The sequence below is a fragment of the Hylobates moloch genome, unplaced genomic scaffold (genome assembly GCF_009828535.3).
Source record: "Hylobates moloch isolate HMO894 unplaced genomic scaffold, HMol_V3 SCAFFOLD_1, whole genome shotgun sequence".
Lineage (NCBI taxonomy): Eukaryota > Metazoa > Chordata > Mammalia > Primates > Hylobatidae > Hylobates > Hylobates moloch.
In genome coordinates this window covers 99023065-99046582 of record NW_026652276.1, presented here as the reverse complement: position 1 = coordinate 99046582, position 23518 = coordinate 99023065, and the positions used below count along the sequence as shown (strand labels likewise).

Genomic DNA, 23518 nt, shown 5'->3' with positions numbered 1-23518 from the left:
AAGTGTGTTACTTATTTTAAAAATATGGCTGGGCACAGCGGGTCACGCCTGTAATCCCGGCACTTTGGGAGGCCGAGGCAGGCAGGTCACCTGAGGTCAGGAGTTTGAGGCCAGCCTGGCCAACATAGTGAAACCCTGTCTCTACTAAAAATACAAAAATCAGCCAGGCAAGGTGGCAGGTGCCTGTAATCTCAGCTACTTGGGAGGCTGACACAAGACAATCATTTGAACCCAGGAGGCGGAGGTTGCAGTGAGCCGAGATCGCACTACTGCACTCCAGCCTGGGTGACAAAACGAGACTGTCAAAAAACAAACAAACAGAAAGTTATTCCTAGTTCTACTGAAACCTCGAACTATTTAGTCTTATTTTATATACCAACAATTTCCCAATCAAATCCCCTTTAAGTCCCAAACATTCAGCTTTTGTTTCAGAGGTCTGTGGAAAAGCAAGCTTTGTATCAATGCAAAGGAAAGTGATCCATTCTTGCTGTGAAGCAAGTTTCAGGGAGGAAAAGAGTTGCAGCCAGAGATGTGATTCCAACATTCCCAAATGCTTCTGGCTGAGACCTTCAGATTTTGTTTGAAACAAATTCTCAGAATACCAAACACACCTTTATTCAAGTGGAAGTACAAAAGCACATTCCTAAACCAAACGCATACATGTGATTTTTACATATTCTGCTTTTTAGGGATTACATAATCCTGTTTCAGTCACCACACATGACTACTGGTCTCTATACATAAGGGTATATATGTTTGATAGGAAAAAACACATGCATTTTTCATTTGCTTTTACATTTAGATCAATTCATTTATATATCAATTTCATTTAGATTCCTACCTTGCCTTGATGAGATCCTATTCTTGATGATGGCAAAGAAGTAAAATATAGTGGCAGAACTATCCTAGAGGTTAGCCATAGGAGGATTATAGAGTGAGCAATATATTTTTATATATTTGTTGAGGGTCCCTACTGAATATTATAACACTGAACTATGAAAGCCTCAATTGCTGGACTGACAACAAGAATTTTAAATAACATTTGTCTTACTCACAAAATGTTATAAAGCTTAAGATGGAAAAATACAAAATGTTTTGACATTACCTAAAGAATCATGAACTCTTGTTAGGTATATGATGGTGGCCCTGAACTTGAGCCAACATCTGTAATCACTTTTATCAGTCAAAAAGCCATGTTCTTTTATATAGCCTGTAGACTATTAAAATACAAAAATGTGGTAATGGATAAACAACTATACACAAAGCCCTCACACTTCAAATACTGTCCTGGATTGATGAGGGAGGAGCAGAATTCAAACATTTATCTGCAATCCTAATGGTTAAAATTTTACCAGGAACAGACCTGCCACTCTCTTGAAATACTGTCTCTGAGATTAACATAAGAACAGCATCACCTCTGTTGGAAGGCTACATTTCCTTATGATGCTGATTTGTGGGTGTGTGTGGTTTTTTTTTTTTTTTTTGAGAGAGAGAGAGTCCCGCTCTGTCGCCCAGGCTGGAGTGCAGTGGTGCGATCTCGGCTCACTGCAACCTCCACCTCCCAGGTTCAAGCAGTTCTCCTGTCTCAGCCTCCTGAGTAGCTGGGATTACAGGCGCGTGCCACCACGCCCGGCTAATTTTTGTATTTTTAGTAGAGACGGGGTTTCACCATGTTGGCCAGGATGGTCTTGACTGCCTGACCTCGTGATCCACCCACCTTGGCCTCCCAAAATGCTGGGATTACAGGTGTGAGCCACCGCGCCCGGCCTGTGTATCTTCTTTATGTTTACCCTACCAAAAGCAGACCTGAGCATTTTGCTGGCCTTAGAGGTATATAAAAGAACTCTAAGCTTAGGCATGCAGAATAGGCACTGGATGAATGTAGTGAGGCTACCAGGAGTCTTGTTGGCTCCCTGATGTCCTTATCATCTGTCTTCTTCACAGGCTGTGGATGCACACAAGACAGCTAAAACCTTGGGCATCATTTGAAAATGTTTGGCTGCCTGCTACAATCTCAGGAGAGAGAATCCTTCTTAGTTATATTGGACTGGATATATTTTCAATCAAATTCTTTTTTAAAAAAAGATGCTTCACTTTAGGAAATAAGACACCAGACCAGCAACATCAAGTAGGTATGGAATATTTGCTGGCGAAACGCTTAAAACTAGGAAACTTCTAAATCTTCGAAAGAGGCTTAAGAGAATGGAGAAGTTAATCAACAGGAATCCAAGTGTTGTGGCTGTAAAGCAATACGACATAGGATCCCCAGTAAAAAACAGGCCTAAGAGTTGGTTTTGGAAAGAACTTGAGCCAAGAACAGCAGAAAAAGCTAAATGAGCTACTTATGTCGATGTGTTTTAATACTGGTGCATTAGCAGTATCTTATGGAAGTTGTGAACAATAAGAACCAATTTCAAAAAATATAAAAATGTTTATAGGGCATTTTAAAATAAAAACAGCTTAAATGAGTTATATAAATAAAACAGGCCCAGCACAGTGGCTCACGCCTGTAACCCCAGCACTTTGGGAGGACAGGTGGGAGGATCGCTTGAGGCCAGGAGTTCAAGACCAGCCTGGGCAACAAAGCAAGACCCCATCTCTGTTCTTTGTAATATCAAAATTATAATAAAAAAGTAAAAATAAACGTACCTACTTGGAATACATATTAAATAAAGGAACTCCATGAGAAAACGTCACTGCATTTACCAAGTCAACCGTAGATTTTTGTGCAATGAAAAAGATTGGGACTATGTATTAACAATTTCATAAACAAATAATCAACAATTTTCTCTCCATTATTTCAATGTTGGATAAAGCCTGAAATGTGGTGTCGAGTTTTTCCATTTGCATTACAGCAAATTCTTGTCTACTATGGATATTCTGGTATGACAAAGACTAGTTAAACTCCTATTGAAAGATTTGCCATTTACTACACCCAAATAAGTTCTCTTAGGTATAAACTCTTTGATGTTGAATGAGCATTGGGTTATGACTGAATCTCCTCACACACATACATGTTTATTACATTTATAATCTTTTTGCATGGCGTGAATTTGATACTAAACAAGGTAGTTTCTTTGACTGATGGCTTTTTCACATTCATTGCAGCAATGGAATTTTATTCCCATGTGAATTCTCCAAATGTGTCTAAGGTATGAAAATACTAATAGCATGAAAAATTTGCCACATTCAATACATTTATAAGATTTCTCACTGGTATAGATTTGCAGGAATCGGTTAAGAGTTTAACACTAATACCTCTTCTTCATTCATCACATTCAGAGGGTTTCTCTCTGGTGTGAATTATCTGATGCTGAGCAATGGCTGAGCTGACTGAAGGCTTTACCACATGCAGTACATACATGATTTCTCCCTGGTGTGAACTCTCAGATGCTGAATGAAGCCTGAATTTGATAAATATCTTCCCATCTTCATTACATTCATGAGTTTTCTTTGGTATGAATGCTCTGATGTTGAACCAGATGTGCTCTCTGACTGGAGTTCTTTTCCCATACATCACAATCAAAGGCTTTCTGTCTGGTGAGGACTTCTTGTTGCAGGATAAGATCTGAGCTATGACTGAAACTGCCCTCATACTCATTACATTCATATGATTTCTCTTTTCTATGCATTCTGTGATGCTGAACAAGGCATGAGGTTTGACTGAAAGCTTTTCCACATTCATTACATTCATGTGCTTTCTCTCCTGTGTGAATTCTTTGATGCTGAATAAGATGTGAATTCAATCTGAAGTCTTTTCCACATTCATTACACGTATAGGGCTTTTCTCTGAAATGAATTCCTTGTTGTTTAATATAGGCCAACCCATATTCATCATACTCATAGGCTTTCTCTTCATGATGGACCCTCTGATGTTCAAGTAGGTATGAAGTATGGCAGAAGTCACTGCCACATATAGTACACTTACAGGGCATCTCTTTGTGAATTTTCTGATGTTGAGTAAGGTGGACACTACGACTGAAGACTCTTTCACAACTGCTACATTTGTAAGATTTGGCTCTGGTGTGAATTTTCTTGTGCTGAATTATGCCTGAGCTTGGACTACAGGATTTATCAGATGCTTCACAGGATTTATCAGATGCTTCACATTTGTAAGGTTTTTCTCTAGTGTGTATTCTTTTATGTCGACTAAGACTTGAGCTCTGACTGAAAGACTTTTCACATTCTTTACATTTGTAGGGCTTCTCTCTAGTATGGATTCTTTGATGTCTAGTAAGGGCTGAGCTCTGATGGAAAATTTTCCCACATACATCACATTTATAGGATTTCTCAGTGTTAGGGATGCTCTCCCATTTATTAAGGTGGGAGAGATCCATTAAGCTTTCCTTACATTCACTACTCTGAAAATCCTCTGTTAGATTTAAGTGTTCATGTTTACCAGAGGCTGAATTCTGGTTGAAGCTCATGTCATACTTATCATTGTCATCAGTATTCTGTATTCTAAGAACTCTCTGATCTGCATCAATAGTAGAGTCCAGACTGAAGCTTTTTTCGGGTTCATTACATTCATTGTTCTTCTCACTGGTGAAGGTTTCCTTGCTGATTGTTATTTGCCTAAACTCTCTCTCCAGGTACAGAAATTTCCTTAGAATTTCCTGAAGCCTTTCTAATCTGTCCTCAGACTTATACACTTCTCTAGTCTCAGGAACTTGGGTAATATCGTGTTTGAGTCTTCCTACTCTCACTTTGTATGAATGTACTTCTTCCGAAATTTTCTGCTTAGGAATCAACAGCTTGTTCTCTTCTCTGGTCTCTCCATCTGATACAATATATAAATAGAAAATGCAAATGTAATCTGTACCCTGTGCTTAGGAAAAGAAAACTCAGATGAGAAAACTAAACAATGCAGTATCTACAAGGACAAGAAAAGTTTATTTACTCTGAAAAACAGGCACAAAATCTCAACAGCAGATGTTAAGGGCATAAACAGGAGCAGTGAGGTAAAACAGCGGACATGTTCAGCAGAGTAAGGAAATAATAGGGAAACAGTTGAAAGAATTTTAGATAAACAACTTGATTGGGGTCTAGTATGACATGTGCACGGATGCTAAACAAACGGAAAGGGTCAACCTAACTGAAGGGAAAAGGAAGGAACTCTCCATGCTAGGGCACACACAGAGCTCTTCATTCTGAGTGCCAAAGCAGCTACAACTTGGCTCAACAATTGAACTTTACTTCCCTACTAATTCTATCTGATTGAGTCTGCCTTACTCACCTGAGCAGTCATCTCTTAAGACTTCTCTAGTCTTAGTTTCCAGATCAAAGACCTGTAGATCCTGTTCCAGCTGGGAGATCCCATCAGGCTTGGAAATTGGAAATCCTGCTCATAGAGAAGGAAATGGGATGTGGCAATGTATCCCCAGGTCCTACAACAGCCACTTTTTCTTTCAACTAATGATTAAGAGAGACAGAAGGTCAATTCTGAGAAAACATTAATTAGGAAGGCCTGGAGAGTGAAGAGGGCAAAGATCTACAAGGAGCTCAGATTTGTGCTCTAGAGGGATGTGTGTTAAGGGGCAAGTTGATGACTTGGGAGCAGAAGGATTCATTTAAATATTATTCAGACAACAGAATGTGTGCATGGGTTTGTCTTCACAGAAGTTATCATTATCACGCTCCATCTGTTACCTAAAGATTAATCTTCGGATTAGATCTGGTCTACAAGTATCAAAATGGAGGTCATCAAAATATAATTCTGCTGGACTGGAGAAAGGTGAAACTCAAGCACCTACTGCATGGTTAGCTAACCCGTAGCAAGAGAATCAGTGAAAACTGAATAAATATTCTAAGGCCCAATCTCAAGAAACAATTTGTTTCAGTACATATAAGAAAACAAAGAGTAATATGACACATTCTTACCCATTAGGAGTGTAGCGTTTATTCAATAAACATTTATGAAGTGCCTCCTCTATGCAAAGTATGCAGGGGATAAAGAGGCCAAGAAGGTCCCTTCCCTCGAGGACCTCACACTCTACACAGAGACAGCTCTAAACAACTAACTACAATAAAATACAGAGAGGGAAGTGCAATCAGTGCATCTTCACATAAAACAGTCTTTCTATGGCTTGCATAATGCAACGCTTGGATATAAATCTCTTTTAAAGCTAAAGCAACAGGCAGTCTGCTTCCAAGGAGACAGAATTTTAATACTATTAGTATCAAAGGGCAGTTTTTAAATGTGTCCAGCCCAGAAAGCTTCTAATAGCACACACACAAGGTCTGGCTCAAGCCCCTCCTCTCCAAAAACCTTTCTCTCCATTTACTGAATGTGTACAAAATTTATTAGTTGTTCCTCTTATCCTGACATGTCACATATAATGGTGTTTACATAGATTTTTTTTACGTGGTTTCAGGTATTGTCATTCATACTTGATTTATAAACTCTTTGATAGAAGAGACCAGGTATCTTGTATCTTGCAATTCTTTTGATTAATTTACTTAACAGCTACTTATTGAGTGCCAACTCTGTGCACCCAAGTATCAATGTATTAACAGCTACCCAATTTTATAAAAAGGGCATTGGGGCTGGAAAATATGAAGAACTGACAGCTGCCCCAAAGATTCCATGTGACAGCCTATGAGCAAGGAGATCAAAATAGACAGAAGAAAGGTATTTACTGTGTTTCTGAAATCCTGCTGGACATTTAGAGTCAATTCTCCTTGTGGACATATATTTAATTAAGGTCCGCCCTGTCAAATGAAATCGTTTCAGAAGTTTAAAAAGTAAAGTTAGTGTAACATGAAGCAGCAATCAATATTGTTCTCAGAATTCCAATAACATAATTTGCAACTTTTAACTCTGAGATATTTAAAGTGTCTGTCGATATTTGGTAACTGAAAGAAATTCTGGCTGCTTACTCCATATCTACACTTAAAACACATATGCACAACAAAAAAGGAGGCCTTCATGTGGGATGAGGGGTTTGATTTTAGACGTGTGTTTAACGTAATGTAGGAAGGCATAAGAGAAAATGCCCAGCAGGTGAGTATGCAAAGGCATACAGAGTGATAAAATGGACTTCAGAGACTAAGAAGGGAAAGGGTGGGAGAAGGGACAAGGGATAAAAAACTACATATTAGGTACAATGTACACTATTCCAGTGACAGGTGCACTAAAATCTCAGAATTCACCACTATGTATTATAATTCATCCATGTAACAAAAAACCACTTGTACCCCCAAAACTACTTTTTTTTTTTTAAAGAGAAAATACCTAGCAGGTAAAGATACAATATCACAGTTTAGAAGAGAGAACAGGGTATCATCAGTACCATCAAAATATTATTTTTACTAAGTACTTGGTAGGTGCAAAGTACCATGCCAAGAGCTCTCTAGGTTTTCACTCATTTAATACCATAAATTTAAAGCATAGAAACTATTATTATAGCCATTTTACAGATGGGAATACTAAGATTCAGAGTGGTTAAGCAGCTTGCCCAAGGTTACAATAACTGGTAATGCTTAGTTTTCAAACCTGCACAGTCTTATTTCAGAACCTAGCCTTTAAACAATCTGCTAGTAAAAAAAAAAAAAAAAAAAAAATATATATATATATATATATATATATATGATTTTGCCTCCTAACAAGCCCTGAAAAAAAATAAATCACGACTATGAACAAAATCCATCCATCCCTTCCTCCAAATTACACACAGAAAGAACGTGTAAGTTTTCTTGCCACTAGCCTAAATGCCTATTGCCTAAATTTAACTCAAAACTTTGCTCTCAAAATATGCACTTGCTTTATTTACATTTTTCCTGTTTAAAATTAATGTATTAAAACCTTTTGATTTTATTTAAATCTTGAGTTTTCTAATATGATTTATAAAATATTGGCAGTGAAGTAAAAGGTAAATACAAACAACAGAGAAAAAGGGATTAGAATAACATACGGTGAGCCAGGATCCTAAATAATTGGAGTCGCAAAAGTGTTAATTAAAAGGGATCTATGGCTGGGCGCAGAAGCACAAGGCACGTACTTAATTTTTTTTTTTGGCCGGGGGGTATGGAGTCTCACTCTGTTGCCCAGGCTGGAGTGCAATGGCATGATCTTGGCTCACTGCAACCTCTGCCTCCCGGGTTCAAGCAATTCTCTAGCCTCAGCCTCCTGGGTAGCTGCAATCACAGGCACGTACCACCATGCCCGGCTAATTTCTTTTGTATTTTTAGTAGAGATGAGGTTTCATCATGTTGGTCAGGCTGGTCTCGAACTCCTGACCTTCTGATCCGCACACCTCACCCTCCCAAAGTGCTGGATTACAGGCGTGAGCCACCGCACCTGACACAAGACAGGTACTTATATGCATAATCTAATTCAATCCCGTAGAACCCAGAAGGTAGACATTATTTTTCATGTTTTATAAATGAAGAAAATGAGTGTCAGATTAAATAATTTGCTCAACATACTACAGCTGGTAAGTGGAACCCAAGTTTGATCCCACAGTTTATATTCTTTCCAACCTATCATACTGCCTATCAAAGAAAGCATTAGTAGCAGGTTCTCTTGACACTGACGTGAATGCTTTTTTTTTTTTTTTTTTGAGACAGAGTTGCACTGTCGCCCAGGCTGGAGTGCAATGGCATGATCTCGGCTCACCTCAACTCCACCTCCTGGGTTCAAGTGATTCTCCTGCCTCAGCCTCCAGAGTAACTGAGATTACTGGCATGCACCACCATGCCCGGCTAATTTTGTATTTTTAGTAGAGACGGAGTTTCTCCATGTTGGTCAGGCTGGTCTTGAACTCCCAACCTCAGGTGATCCGCCCGCCTTGGCCTCCCAGAGTGCTGGGATTACAGGCGTGAGCCACCGCACCCGGCCGACTCTATGCTTTCAAAATATGCACTTGCTTTACATTTTTCCCGTTTAAAATTAACTTATTAAAACCTTTTGATTTTAAGGCTGGATGTGTATCACGTGAGGCCAAGAGTTCAAGACCAGCCTGGCCAACATGGCAAAACTCCATCTCTACTAAAAATACAAAAATTAGCTGGGTATGGTGGTGCATGCCTGTAGTCCCAGCTACTCTGGAGGCTGAGGCACAAGAATGGCTTGGGCCGGGGAGGCAGAGGTTGCAGTGAGCTGACATTGTGCCACCACACTCCAGCCTGAGCGACAGAGCAAGACTCTGTCTCCAAAAAAAAAATTATTTTATTTAAATCTTGAGAGTTTTCTAATAAAATTTATCTTAATCTCATCTTCAAAAATAACAGTTAAAGCCAAGCATGGTGTTGGCTCACATGTGTACTCCCAGGACTTTGGGGAGCTGAGGCAGGCAGATCACTTGAGCCCAGGAGTTCAACAGCCTGGGTAACATAGCAAAACACCTTCTTTACTAAAAATAGAAAAAAATTAGCGTGGTGGTACAGGCCTATAGTCCCAGCTACCCAGAAGACTGAGGTAGGAGGATCACCTGAGCCTGGATTTCCCTCCAGGCTCCAGTGAGCTGTTATCATGCCACTGTATTCCAGCCTGGGCAACAAGAGGAGAACCTGTCTCAAAAATAATAATAATAATATTTAAAATTTGCCTTATTATATGGTTTGCTGCTTTTACTACAGCTATGCTTTTAGCCATCTGAAAGCTTCACGCTTTTCTTCCTGGTCCTTAATACACAAATAATATCTCTCCTTAGCAATATCATTCTTTTGTAGATACCTGTTGGACTGGAATGTGTCCCTAGAGAGTTTTACTTTTTGAATGCATGTCCTTTCTGGTCCCAAACTATAAACTGGCCTGTCTGTCCAATTTGTCATGGCATTTTGAATTTTTCTTGTCATCAGAGTACACATAACTCACTAAAAATATTAAAAACTCCATGTAGAGCTGAACTTATTGTCCTAAGGGGACAAAGTAGTGAAAAAGTACAGGGGCTTCAGAGGCAGATCTGGGTCCCAAGCCTCTCACTGATCCTGCAAAGATCACTTAACTTCTCTGAGCCTCAGTTTCCTCAGATACAAAATAGGAGCAGTATCATCTGCTCACAGGGTTATGGTAAGGATTAAATGAGATTATATATATATCATTTATATATATATATATACATATATATATATATACACACACACACATATAAATGTCCTATGTCTGTGTGTGTGTGTATACGTGTGTGTGTGTGTGTGTATACACATATACATCGTACCCAATAACATATTGGCTGCTCAATAAATACTAAATAGCTGTGACAATGGAAAACATTCTGTGCAAAATCACCGTAGTCCTTCATGACATCAAGTTAAAAAAGCAGAGAGTATGTGCCAAACATTCCCAATCTATTGACCCAGTTAATATCAACTAGAATTTTAACAAGCGTGTTTCTGAGGCCATCATCTAATAGGGCACCTGCCACACTGACCCATGTGAAAAGCAACCCGGTCCCCTTTCTGGGTCTTTATCTACCACACTAAGTAACAGGTAACTTCCCTATGGATAGTGACCCAGAAGCAAATTGTTCATTCATCATCAATGGAGTATGTTCCTTTTTCAATTATGTGGTAACAAAAATTACTTATTACCGACTTCTTTACTCAGCTACTTGTACTCTGTATATTTACCGCTACATAGTGGAAGCACTTAAGCAAAGGACCAACATTTTGATGTCTGTGACAAATGCAATCTGGAGGCCGGGCGCAGTGGCTCACACCTGTAATCCCAGCACTTTGGGAGGCCGAGACAGGCGGATCATGAGGTCAGGAGATCGAGACCATCCTGGCTAAGATGGTGAAACCCCGTCTCTACTAAAAATACAAAAAAAAATTAGCCGGGCATGGCGGTGAGCGCCTGTAGTCCCAGCCACCCGGGAGGCTGAGGCAGAAGAATGCCGTGAAACCAGGAGGTGGAGCTTGCAGTGAGCCGAGATCGCGCCACTGCACTCCAGCCTGGGTGACAGAGCGAGACTCCGTCTCAAAAACAAAACAAAACAAAACAAAATACAATCTGGAGCTCCTGCCATGGGAAAATGATGTGAACTGGAAAGTAGGACTGAATTATAAAGTCTTGGCCAGGCACAGTGGCTCACACCTGTAATCCCAGCACTTTGGGAGGCTGACTAGGGCAGATCACGAGGTCAGGAGATCGAGACCATCCTGGGTAACACAGTGAAACCCCATCTCTACTAAAAATACAAAAAGATTAGCCAGGCATGGTGGCAAGCATCTGTAGTCCCAGCTACTTGGGAGGCTGAGGCAGGAGAATGGCATGAATCCGGGAGGCAGAGCGTGCAGTGAGCAGAGATGGTGCCACTGCACTCCAGCCTGGACAACAGAGCAAGACTCCGTCTCATAAAAAAAAAAAAAAAAAAAAGTCTTACAACCCCAAAAAGTTAAATTAATAATGTATAAACTTAACCCAGTTATGCCAGAGGTTGCAATTTTTTTTTGTTAAAAATCAGACCTTGGTGATGACCTTGAGCAGCAGGACATAAATAATTCCCGCAAGCTTAGTGTTCCAATAATGGAACACTAGGCATAAATGGTTTAAATTTCAGATGAAGTTTGCTGAACCCAAAAATATGAAAATGATTTCCCAAGGATTGTAAAAATAACTGCTAAGGAGATGCTGCCAACTTGATCACAAAAGCAAGATGAGGAGAAGGGTTTCTTTTTTTTTTGAGACAGAGTCTCGCTCTGTCGCCCAGGCTGGAGTGCAGTGGCGCAATCTCGGCTCACTGCAAGCTCCGCCTCCCGGGTTCACGCCATTCTCCTGCCTCAGCCTCTGAATAGCTGGGACTACAGGCGCCCGCCACCGCGCCAGGCTAATTTTTTGTATTTTTTAGTAGAGACGGGGTTTCACCGTGGTCTCGATCTCCTGACCTTGTGATCTGCCCGCCTCGGCCTCCCAAAGTGCTGGGACTACAAGCGTGAGCCACCGCGCCCGGCGAGGAGAAGGGTTTCTTGCACCGTGCGTGTGTCTCTTGTATGTGTAAGTGTGCATGCATGTCAACAGCATGTTGAGTGTGCAGTGCAGAGATAAGAGAGGAAATGGGATAAAGTTCAGTCTATAGCATACTATGCTATGAGACTGCATTAAACTGCTACAAAGTTTCTTTACTCCAAAAAGTAGACAGGTTAACTGTTGGAAACTCTGTAATTATTAGATAAAATTAACAGTACTTTACAATTATATGTACGTCACTTTACAGTTTACAAAGTTATTAAGTAGATATTCAATTTGATGCCCTGAAATAAATTTAACTTCTTTGCCCTCCCTTCTCCCCTCCATCAAGGACAGAGTAAGGAGCACTTAATCAGGAAAGGCAATATAAATGTATCAATCTGTACAGAACCACAAAGAATAAAGGGGAGGAAGGCAGGACCTTGAAGAGGGCCACAGGGACTTCAAGGAAGGAGGAAACTAGAATGTTAAACATGAGGAAAGCCCAGGGTTCACAGGAGAGTTAGGCACCATACGGGGCAGGTTGTGTTCACCACATAAAAGGAGGGGCACACAGCATAAGTTTCACATTCTAAAATAATACGAAAAGACCACAACTGAAGAGCTGAAGTTGGAATTTCTGGTTTTTCACAATACAAGTAGATGATGACCACCAACCATGGTTTCTGAATGAACTGGGTTCAAAACGCATTTGGTTGCAACAGAGGGCTTCCTTGGACCCTAACATTTGAAATTAAACAGAGGTAATTTGAGGAGCTGCGATTTTACACAGTGGTGGCATCCTGGGGAGCTTCTATTCCATCAGTCAAGTTTAATATCTCACAATCGTGGAAAATGAGTTTCCGAGCAGGGACGAGCAATATCGATGGGAAGCCGATACTTGGGCCATCTCTTGGAGATTCCTGCTGTAAGGACGGCAAGTGTTTCTCCAGAGAAAGCACTTGCCTGGGTATGACTCAGGGCCGGGCAGGAATTCACACTATGAATCCGGGTGGTGGGAAGGCGGAGAAGTATGCCTACAAAGATTAAAGAGCCAGGAATGGAAAACACACTAAAAACCGTCCCAGTGGGCAGGCTGCCTCCCCACAGATAAGAAGACCTTGAATCCTGAGCATAATCAGGGAGACAAAGCAATGCCCTGGATGCCACCAGCATAGACAAAGCCAACGGAAAAAAAAAAAAAAAAAAAGAAAAGAAAACGCGTGATTCAGTATTTACACACACAAAAAGAAGAGTGCAGAAGCAAGCAAGAAACTAAAGAAAAAGGAGGCTGGGTGTGGTGGCTCATGCCTGTAATTCCAGCACTTTGGGAGGCCAAGGAGGGTGGATCACTTGAGGTCAAGAGTTCGAGATCAGCCTGACCAGCATGGTGAAACCCCGTCTCTACTAAAAATACAAAATTAGCCGGGCGTGGTGGCCCATGCCTGTAATCCCAGCTACTCGGGAGGTTGAGGCAGGAGAATCGCTTGAACCCAGGAGGCAGAGGTTGTAGTGAGCTGAGATTGCACCATTGCACTCTAGCCTGGGCAACAAGAGTGAAACTCCACCTAAAAATAAAATAAAAAATATAATATAATATAAAAAATAAACTAAAGAGAAAGGAACAACGCTCACACCAAGGGAGCTGCCGACAAACCCCACTGATGTTTCCCGGCAGCACTACAGCTTGCCTAATCCCAGCTTCCTACTGTACCTTTCAAAATGACAAGGGAGAGACATGAGTTAAGCATTGACCCCACCTCAGCATGGGGTAAACGTCTCAGATTTCTGCTGCCCTGGGTGCGGTTACGTGGGATTACCATTCTGGGTGACTCACTGAAATGTACTCACAGTGAGTCATGCCTTCAAATGACATCTCAAGTTCTGCCTGCTTGGAGATACATCTGGGGATCTTAAGGGGTGAGAGACTATTCAACAAGAAGGAATTTAGCCTGTCTTTTTAAATGGCATTTCTTTTTCCTAGAAAAATGGGAAATTCTTCAATTCTCCAATACACGGACACTGAGATACCAAAGAGGAAAGTGTCTGGTTGAAGGTTGGGAGGCCACCCTGGGGTCTCTGCTACAAAAATGGAAAAGATAAGAAGGGTGAGAAATCAAGCAAAGCACAAGAAAGTTTCCCTTTGCTAAAAGGGAACAGATGCCCCACAATGGCCATAAACATGAACTGGGGATAAGGAGGAGAATGTCTCCTCTTGGCACCCCCAAACGAACCTTAATTAGCCCTCCCGGAGAAGATGATGTGAAAGATAAGGATTCAGAGTTTCTAAGACCTGGAATCTATGCCACACTCTACAGACCTTCTCAGAAACCTTATACTTAGGAAGAAACAAGAAAGTAAAGAAATTCAAATAGATAAACCGAATAATAAGGAAGTCCTTACCCAGTGAGACCACGTTCCCATAATTCTCTAACATCACTTCTCTGTAGAGGTCCCTCTGAACAGGGTCCAGGTATCCCCATTCCTCTCGAGTAAGGTGCACAGCCACATCCTCGAATGTCACAAACTCCTGAAATAACACATCCTGGCTGCTCTGAGGAATGAGAACACTGTAGCACCATGGCCAGAGAATGAAGATCACAGAGAGGGAATGAGAACACTGTAGCACCATGGCCACAGAATGAAGATCATAGAGAGGGTATCCAGTGTGTACTTACATTGAGGAGGAGGGAGAACAGATTAGAACCTATGGAATAAAGCCCATAACCCTTAAACATCTAATAAGTACCCATCACACAACCACGGACAAAGAGAAAACAGAGTTTGCTCATGGCACTGGGGAGATGGGAAGTTGGTTTATGTGAAGTCCAGGTCTCCAAAGAGGATCAATTCCCAAACTGGAGTCTGCTATTGAAAAAAATTCCAGGAAAGGTCTACAGATGGGATAAGAGAGAGGCCACACTCCCATCAGTAGCAATAGTCCCTGAGGAAAAGCAGAGGGTTCCTCAGCTCACCTGGTACCTGGCTGTCAAGAGCGCAGCTGCCTGGTCTCCTGGGCTTCCCTCACGGGGAAGAGCAGGCACCTGGGGAACAGGTGGAGCTGAGGGAGGAGAAAGGAGTGAAGAGTGAGAGCAGCCCTTTCCCAGGGCTCCCTTTCAGAGGAGGCCTCTCCAGCCCAAGGGGTGTCAGCAGGACCCTCCTCAATACTCTAGTAAAACCAATGAACATTTTTTAGGTATTGGGTGTGTCTACTCTGTTTCGTCTCAGTACTTGCATGCCTTATGCATGTTTAGACCTGTGATACAGGATTTTCTAAGGAAAGCTTGTATTTCACTTTATCTTCATCACATGACAGTCCTCTTACAGAAGAGTAAGACTATACCTGTTTTGCAGATGGGCAAAGCAAAGCATAAAGACTTGTGGGAACTTGTCCTGGGCTAGGGTTATTTAGCAGACTTCTGACCCTTTCCAGGCACTGTTCTAGACACTTGATCAGCCTTTCTCTTGTGAATGGGCACTGTCTCAACCAGTGTGTAAGGCCCCCAAGAACAAGAAAGGGTCATCTGTTTCCTCGAAATCTTTTCCAGTCCCACAATCCCCCACAGCACTCTACACATTGTGGCACTTGATCTGTGTGGGTGACACACAAGTTATTTCAGGCACTAGAGTTAACCACAGGCAATCTAAGACACAGCTCTTACAAAACAAAGGAAGAAAAAGACCAACCTACCTATACAATACAGCAAATGTAACTGCATAGTTAAATTACAGTATATATACATTCATACAGGCATTGTGTTCAACCAAGGAATTAAATGGTTGCTTCCTTGACCAAATTTAGTCTAGTCACAAAACACTGCAGTTACAACAGAATGGATGGCAGGGGACAAAGCAAAGAAAAACTAAGTGAAGGGAACAGGGGAAAGAAAGGTCCTGAACCTAAGAGGAAGTGAGAGCCAGGAAAGGACTGTGAGATGTGGCAAAAGCAGCATATCCTAGAAATTATTCTAGATATGAGAACTGGGATGAAGTGAAGGTTGCCTGAAGGAAAAACCACCACAGCGAGTAAGTAGCCATCACTCTGCTTATTTGAGAAAGATGAGCTGTCCTTAATAAAAGGGCTCAGACTAGGACTGAACTGAGTCACATCTGCCCCCTCTTTCATTCCTCCCTCTAGGGACCATGTTCTTATTCCAGTTCTTGGCCTCTCTCAAACCAGGCCCAGGAGCCCCCTCGGGAGCCCCTCCACACTCCCACTCTCCCAGACAGAAGTGCTGTCTCTGCCTTACCCCCAGCGAGTCCCTGTTCCATGTCGGTGTCCTGCACAAACTGAGGCTCTGGGGACAGACACTCAGACTGGGTCTCCAAAGACTGAAACTGGACCGTTGGTGACCCTGCTGCTTCCTGGGCTGGTATTTCCTCCATCACTACTCTGGAGGACAATGACCATCACTGCAAGGTGAGATTAAGAGAAATTACTGTAATAAGTTAAAACATTTCATCATTTTATATCATCAGGACTTTGCAAAGGATCTTACACACTGTGGATATTCAATAAAAATTAGTTGATAATGATTAACCACCCTAAATAAGTAACAGAAAAATGGGGCCAGGCGCAGTGGCCTGTAATCCCAGCACTTTGGGAGGCTGAGGCGGGAAGATCACTTGAGGTCAGGAGTTTGAGACCAGCCTGACCAACATGGTGCAACTTCATCTCTACTAAAAATACAAAAATTAGCCAGGGTGGTGGTGCGGGTCTGTAATCCCAGCTATTCGGGAGGCTGAGGCAGGAGAATTGCTTGAATCCAGAAGGCATATGTGGCAGTGAGCCAAGATCGCACCACTGCACTCCAACCTGGGCAACACAGTGAGACTCCGTCTCAAAAAAAAAAAAAAAAGAAAAAAGAAAAAGAAATATGGATATGCTTCAGCTTTAAATACTTAAGAACCAAATCATAGAAGAGTCTCTAATTTGGAATTTGTGGCATTAAAAAAATCAACACAGCACAATTTAATAGTGTAAAGCTTTCTGTGGAAAGTTTAAAATATTTAAAATTGGCCACGTCCTGTAATCCCAACAGTTTGGGAGGCCCAGACGGGTGGATCCCTTAAGCTCTGGAGTTCCAGACCGTCCTGGACAACATGGCGAAACCCCGTCTCTACCAAAAAAAAAAAAAAAAAAAAAAATTAGCCAACCTTGGTGGCCCAGGCCTGTAGTTCCAGCTACTCCAAAGGCCAAGGCAGGAGAATCGCTTGAGCTTGGGAGGTAGAGGCTGCAGTGAGCTATGACTGCGCCACTGCACGCCAGACTGTATGACAGCGTGACAGCCCACCTCAAATAAACAAAAATTTTAAATTTACAATCGTCTTTGGAGGCTCAAGTTGGTGCCCAGAGAAAAATGCTAGTTATGATTACTCATTTTATTTTAATTTTGTTTTAGTAGAGATGGGGGTATCGCTATGTTGCCCAGGCTGGACTTGAACTCCTGGCCTCAAGCGATCCTCCGACTTCGGCCTCCCAAAGTGCGGGGATTACAGGCGTGAACCACCGTGACAGGCCCGCGTTTACGTAAATAAGATCATTTGAATAAATAAAACTAGGAATGTCTTGGTAACACCGTCAGCCCACTCTGACTTACTAAACGAGCTTGGCGAATAAAACTCCACTTTTGGGGTCAGGCCCTTCGCTAACTCAGACCAGCTAGGCCGGCTTTTTCCCGCAATCCTGAGAGCAACGCAGGGAAGAGCTGCGGTTCGAACAGGTTTGAGCGGCGTCCTTCAGGCCCAAGGACGCATGACAGTGCCGTCCCCCTCCCACCACCCTCGCCCTGGGCCCTCGCCCGGCTCCCAGCTCCGTCCTCAGAAGGCCTTGCCCGGCGCTGCCCTCCTCCCACTTCCCTTTTAGGCCAAGGCAAAGTCCCAAAAGGACCAGTGGGGACATACAGACCAGCTCGCACCAGGGCACGGTCGCCGGCTCCTGACGGCGGGGCCCTCGGCCCGCGAGGTGAATGAACCAGGGCTGAAGAGAAACAGGCCCTCCTCGCACCCGGACCTCCGCGCACTCTCGGGGAAGCAAACCACCGTAGGCCGCGGCCGGACGCCGCCTCCTTCTACTCCCGTGAAGGCGAAACAAGCTTCCACCCCGCTGCGACCCCAGAACGGCTTCCGGGTACTCACCGAGGGGAGGGGCGGGCCTGGCCGCTGTCCTGTCACCTACACACTCGCGCTCGGGGCCACCACAGGCTCTCCCGGGCCGCTCTAGACAGACCCGAGGCCGGCGCTTCTCGGTGGCACTTCCGGCGACGGAGTGCAGGACCCCGAATGAGGGCCCCCCCTCCACCCCGGCATGAGGGTCCCGGATGTGGGTGAGAGCCCCGGATGAGGGTCCCGGATGTAAGTGAGGGCCCCGGATGTGAGTGACGGTCCCGGATGAGGAACATGGAGGAGGAGCTGGGCCCCCGCGTCCAGTATTCGAAGGCTCGTTTTCGCAGCTTTTCCACGTCTTTTTCCGGTCCCACCGCCCTCCATGCTAACTCACTGGGCGTCTCTAGCCGTTATACCAGCAATGACTGCGACCAATGTTGGGAAAGCGCCCCCGGGGCCCCTCCCTGACACCAGCCCATCCTTTAGACTCCCTGCAAGGAGGCGGCCCGACCCAGTGGGTGCCTGTCGTTGGGTGAAGAGGAATGGCCGACCTACTGGTCCCGCTTCCGTGAGTAGCACAGGGGTGCCTGCTCAGAGTGTAGTTCAACGCTGACTCGTAGAAGGCGAGGATTGCGGGGCCTGGGTGAGATGGGACCCACAAAGTTGTGGGATCGAAATCTCGGTAGGTCCTTGGGGAAAGCGGGGACGGAAGGGGAGATGAGCAGATTGGAATGGAGCCGAGAGAGACGGAGGAAACTGACAGTTGCGTCCCTGGTGGGAAGACTAAAATCTATGCAGAAACAGGGATAGGCAAAAGCATGGTGCACGGGCGGGACAGGCAGAGCGCCGGGACAGAAACCCTTAGGACATTGTGACCCCTTGCTGATCCTGGATCCTTACAGAATATGTCTTGTGGGTGGAGCTAGATCTGCAAGGCATAGGCAAGCCTCTTAGAGAATCAAAAAGTGATTTGGAAGGAACTTCAGCTATTACTAGTTTGTTGAAGCAAATCAAATGCTATTCTTTAATGTTACTTGACGTTTCAAGTTAAATACAAGAAAACCTGAAGTGTGGCATTTTATATATTTTTTCAAAATGTATCAGTTTCTTGGAGATTCTGATATTCCTTTCCTCTCTTTCCCCCTAAGTATCATTGATCCAACCTAAATTCATACTAGGACACAATCTCTCTAGTCTGCAGTACCCGTCACAGTGGAGTCAGGATCGGAGAAAGAAAATACACTGCTTAGTCCATTTCATGCTGGACAGCTCCAATTAGAAACTTTTCCTTGTGTTGAACAGAAATACACCCTCTGGTGATGTCTGTCTATTGTTCCTATTCACAGGTCCCCAGGACAATAGATGACACAGTACTTCCTCCTCTTCATAACGGCTATTTTAACATCCTAGGAGAGCTAAAGGTTTGGAGTTCTTTCCTGAGTTGCCATTTCCCCACCTTAGAACCCTTCACAGGTTGTACCTATTAGCAAAGTGATGGGAAACCATTTCAGCAGCAGAGGTGAGTGAGCTATGGCAGTGAGGCACATTGCATCCAAGTTTTAGCTGACTCAGGCAATTGGCTCCAGTGAGAGGACCACAAAAGGCACCCACTTAAAGAGGCCACTTCCCACCAATACTCATCGAAACATAACAAGGAGTGTTAAGAAACAGCAGCTGCTATTTTGCTTTTGAGCAAAATTTTCTTTTAACAGTTTGCCAGATGACAGAGGTGGAAACAACTCAAAAAGTTGTTACCTTTTTTCTTTTTTGTCTTTTTGTTGTTGTTGAGACAGAGTCTTGCTCTGTCGCCCAGGCTGGAGTGCAGTGGTGATTTCAGCTCACTGCAACCTCCCGCTCCCAGGTTCAAGCGATTTCCTTGCCTCAGCCTCCAGAGTAGCTGGGATTACAGGTGGGCACCACCACACCTAGCTAATTTTTGTATTTTTAGTAGAGATGGGGTTTCACCATGTTGGCCAGGCTGGTCTCAAACTCTTGACCTCAGGTGATCCGCCCGTCTTGGCTTCCCAAAGTGCTGGGATTACAGGCGTGAGCCACCACACCTAGCCTATTTTGCTTTTTTAGTGCAAATTAACAAACTGATTCCAAAGTTTATATAGAAATGCTAAGGATTTAGAATTGCCAAAACAATTTCGAAAAAGAATAAAATTGGAATACTTGTACACTTTTAAGATTTTTTTCCTAAAGCTATAGTAATCAAGACGATATGGTATCAGCATAAAGATAGACAAATAGCTCAGTACAGCAGAACAGAAAGTCCAGAAATATGAGGGTGAATTTCTTAAAGAAAAAAAAAATTCCAGAAATAGATCTAGATACATACAATAGCTGATTTTTAATAAATTACTAAGGTAATTCTGCATCTAGCTAAGCTGAAAATTAGGCAGAGGATCTGTTTATAACAGTGACAGTAATGCAAAGGAGACCAATTGTGCAGACTCAGCAGGTCCCCTGAGTCAAAGTTGTGGCTCATACAGGAAGAGGGTGGGATCCAGGGACCTGTTCTCTGTCACGGCGTAGTCCGCAGGAACTTTACCCAGCCATCATGACGGTCCACATATTGATGACAAATGCTAATAGTACCCAGTGGTGTGACAAGTATTAAGGACCAGCCCCACAGGGTCGGTGGGTCTCTCCCTGTGTGTGGCGACGAGAGAGTGTAGAAATAAAGACACAAGACAAAGAGATAAAAGAAAAGGCAGCTGGGCCCAGGGGACCACTACCACCAATGTGCGGAGACCAGTAGTGGCCTCGAATGTCTGGTTTTGCTGTTATTTATTGTATACAAAGCAAAAGGGGCAGGGTAAAGAATGTGAGTCTTCTCCAATGATAGGTAAGGTCACGTGGGTCACGTGTCCACTGGACAGGGGGCCCTTCCCTGCCTGGCAGCCGAGGCAGAGAGAGAGAGAAGACAAAGAGAAAGACCGCTTACGCCATTATTTCTACATATCAGAGACTTTTAGTACTTTCACTAATTTACTACTGCTATGTAGAAGGCAGAGCCAGGTGTACAGGATGGAACATGAAGGCAGACTAGGAGCGTGACCACTGAAGGACAGCATCACAGGGAGACGGTTAGGCCTCCGGATAACTGCGGGCAAGCCTGACTGATGTCAGGCCCTCCACAAGAGGTGGAGGAGCAGAGTCTTCTCTAAACTCCCCCGGGGAAAAGGAGACTCCCTTTCCCGGTTGGCTAAGTAGCGGGTGTTGTTCCTTGACACTTTTCACTACCGCTAGACCATGGTCCGCCTGACAACGGGCGTCTTCCCAGACGCTGGCGTCATTGCTAGACCAAGGAGCCCTTCTGGTGGCCCTGTCTGGGCATAACAGAAGGCTCGCACTCTTGTCTTCTGGTCACTCCTCACTATGTCCCCTCAGCTCCTATCTCTGTATGGCCTGGTTTTTCTTAGGTTATGATTATAGAGCGAGGATGATTATAATATTGGAATAAAGAGTAATTACTACCAACTAATGATTATTGATATTGATATATAATCATATCTAAGATCTATATCTGGTATAACTATTCTTGTTTTATATTTTATTATACTGAAACAGCTCATGTCCTCGGTCTCTTGCCTCGGCGCCTGGGTGGCTTGCCGCCCACAACAAGGGTCGTAGATATCCTAGTAAGACTTCTTACTAAGGCAGTACAGAAACCTGAAGATATGGGCACTTATCAAATGGATGAAGTTTTGGTGGGGTCCAGTGGTTTGGGGACATCACCCAAAGGTAAAAGAAAGTTGTTCCACCTTGCACCCTCTAATCCCAAAACAATTGGTACAGGTCCTGGTGGGCCCCTTTGGATTTGGGAGGTAGTGTATTCTACACGTGAGAAAACTGTTCCAACACATGTGTTAGGTGACCTAAAAGGCTTCCACGTTTTATTTATTTATTTATTTATTTTGACACGGAGTCTTACTCTGTAGCCCAGCCTAGAGTACAGTGCCATGATCTCAGCTTACTGCAACCTCTGCTTTCTGGATTCAACAATTCTCCTGCCTCAGCCTCCCTAGTAGCTGGGATTACAGGAGCCCGCCACCACGCCCAGCATTTTTGTATTTTAGTAGAGGAGGGGTTTCACCATGTTAGCCAGGCTGATCTTGAACCCCTGACCTCAAGCAATCCACCCACCTCGGCCTCCCAAAGTGCTGGGATTACAGGCGTGAGCCACCATGCCCGGCCAGCTTCTACTTTTTATTGGGGCGAGAGAGCTCTATAGTAAATCCAAGCAACAGTGCAAGCTTACTTGCAAATTCAGTGGTTCCAGAAATATCCTTGATGGATACAGGTGCTGCATGGAGTCGCTGGCAAACCCCAATAAGAGTGTGAATTCGTGTGCTAGGGCTCCCATAACAAAGTACCACAAACTGGGTGGCTTAAACAACAGAAATCTGTTGGTTCACAGTCTGGAAGCTAGAAGTCAGAAATTAAGGTGTGGTTCCTATTGAGGCTGTAAGAAGGAATCTGTCCATGCCTCTCTCCTAGTTTCTGGGGATTTGCTGGATATATTTTGCATTCCTTGGCGTCATAAGAAGCATTTTCCCAGTCTTTACCCTCATCTTCATTTGGCATTCTCCCTGTGTGCTATGTCCAAACTTCCCTTTTTTATAAGGATACCAGTCATTAGATGAGGGACCCACCCTAATCCACTATGACCTCATCTTAAGTAATTACATCTGCAACGCTCCTATTGCCAAATAACATCACATTCTGAGGTATTAGGGGCTAGAACTTCAACGTATTAATTGGGCGTGAGGTGGAGGTACATACAATTCAACCCATAATAAAGAGTCACAGCACAAATACCTAAGATTCTGGAGCAAGGTCATGCCTTCTAAGGCAAAAAACAAAATAAAACCCACGTTTCCAAACTCCCAGGTCACTTACCTCTACTCTACTGCCACCTCTCCCATAAACTTACACCTATGGCCTTATAGAAGTTCCCTACAACTAACTGATGGAGACAGAAGAGCCTTGGCCTCTGCACAGATTGGGGATTGGGTCAGTTCAGCATGTCGGCATCTTCCAGAAACAGACTGTTCATTACAGCCCCATTCGCGTTGCCCTGAAGCATACTGGTGAAGAAAAATTATCTCGGTGAGCAATGGTACATTTGGTCACCCATGCCATATTTTGGAGGAGGTAGCCTAAGGTACGGATATGCATTGACTCCTGGGCAGTGATGAATGGCTTGGCTTGTTGGTTAGGGACCATCTTATTGTTTATGCAATAGGCTTATGAACAAAGACCATGGTAGCAGGGATAGAGGCTGTGCCTGGTCCCAACAATATGGGCTACCTCTTATTTTTCTTTTTTTTGAGATGGAGTCTTGCCCTGTTGCCCAGTCTGGAGTGCAGTGGTGTGATCTTGGCTCACTGCAGCCTCCACCTCCTAGGTTCAAGCAATTCTCCTGCCTCAGCCTCCCGAGTAGCTGGGACTACAAGTGCACACCACCGAGCCTGGGTAATTTTTGTATTTTTAGTTGAGACGGGGTTTCACCAT

At 43.6% G+C, this 23518-nt stretch overlaps 3 protein-coding genes across 19 annotated transcripts in view; 1 reads left to right on the top strand and 2 right to left on the bottom strand.

Annotated features, from left to right (window-relative positions):
• Positions 1-16269, bottom strand: part of TMEM225B (transmembrane protein 225B) — a 49334-nt gene extending 33065 nt beyond the window's left edge. The window contains exon 1 of one of the 2 annotated variants that reach the window (XM_032755992.2): positions 16141-16269. The gene's annotated coding sequence lies outside the window, so the exon portion shown is untranslated. Of the gene's footprint in view, positions 1-5236; positions 5282-16140 lie in introns of those variants that run through there. The other variant, XM_058443136.1, reaches the window with a different exon arrangement.
• ZNF655 (zinc finger protein 655) lies at positions 591-18196 on the bottom strand. Of its 10 annotated transcripts, none has more exons than XM_032755980.2 (5): positions 18029-18196; positions 16141-16303; positions 14866-14951; positions 14294-14420; positions 12085-12927 (listed from the first exon to the last, which is right to left on the bottom strand). In XM_032755980.2, exons 2-5 carry the CDS (start codon positions 16274-16276, stop codon positions 12731-12733), a joined length of 546 nt encoding a protein of 181 aa, XP_032611871.1. In that variant the 5' UTR covers positions 16277-16303; positions 18029-18196; the 3' UTR covers positions 12085-12730. The 10 variants fall into 10 exon arrangements, with proteins under 10 accessions (XP_032611866.1, XP_032611867.1, XP_032611868.1 ...); XM_032755981.2 differs by lacking the exon at positions 18029-18196 and adding an exon at positions 17799-18012; XM_032755975.2 differs by lacking the exons at positions 12085-12927; positions 14294-14420; positions 14866-14951 and adding exons at positions 591-4780; positions 5237-5341.
• The window catches only part of FAM200A (family with sequence similarity 200 member A), a 34593-nt gene continuing 29222 nt past the window's right edge, over positions 18148-23518 (top strand). For 4 of the 7 annotated variants that reach the window (XM_032755967.2, XM_032755970.2, XM_058443072.1 and 1 more), the window contains exons 1-2: positions 18148-18563; positions 19342-19416. In XM_032755967.2, coding sequence (XP_032611858.1) covers positions 18378-18563; positions 19342-19416 — 261 coding nt within the window. In that variant the 5' untranslated portion in view covers positions 18148-18377. Of the gene's footprint in view, positions 19417-23518 lie in introns of all 7 variants that reach the window. The other 3 variants (XM_058443084.1, XM_032755966.2, XM_058443079.1) reach the window with 2 other exon arrangements.

Coding starts and splice junctions, on each gene's coding strand:
- ZNF655 (XM_032755975.2), bottom strand. CDS start 16,276: ATGGAGGAAATACCAGCCCAGGAAGCAGCAGGGTCACCAACGGTCCAG. Junction 5,342..16,140: donor GGAACAGGGACTCGCTGGGG/GTAAGGCAGAGA, acceptor CTCTATGAGCAG/GATTTCCAATTTCCAAGCCT. Junction 4,781..5,236: donor CTTAAGAGATGACTGCTCAG/GTGAGTAAGGCA, acceptor ATATTGTATCAG/ATGGAGAGACCAGAGAAGAG.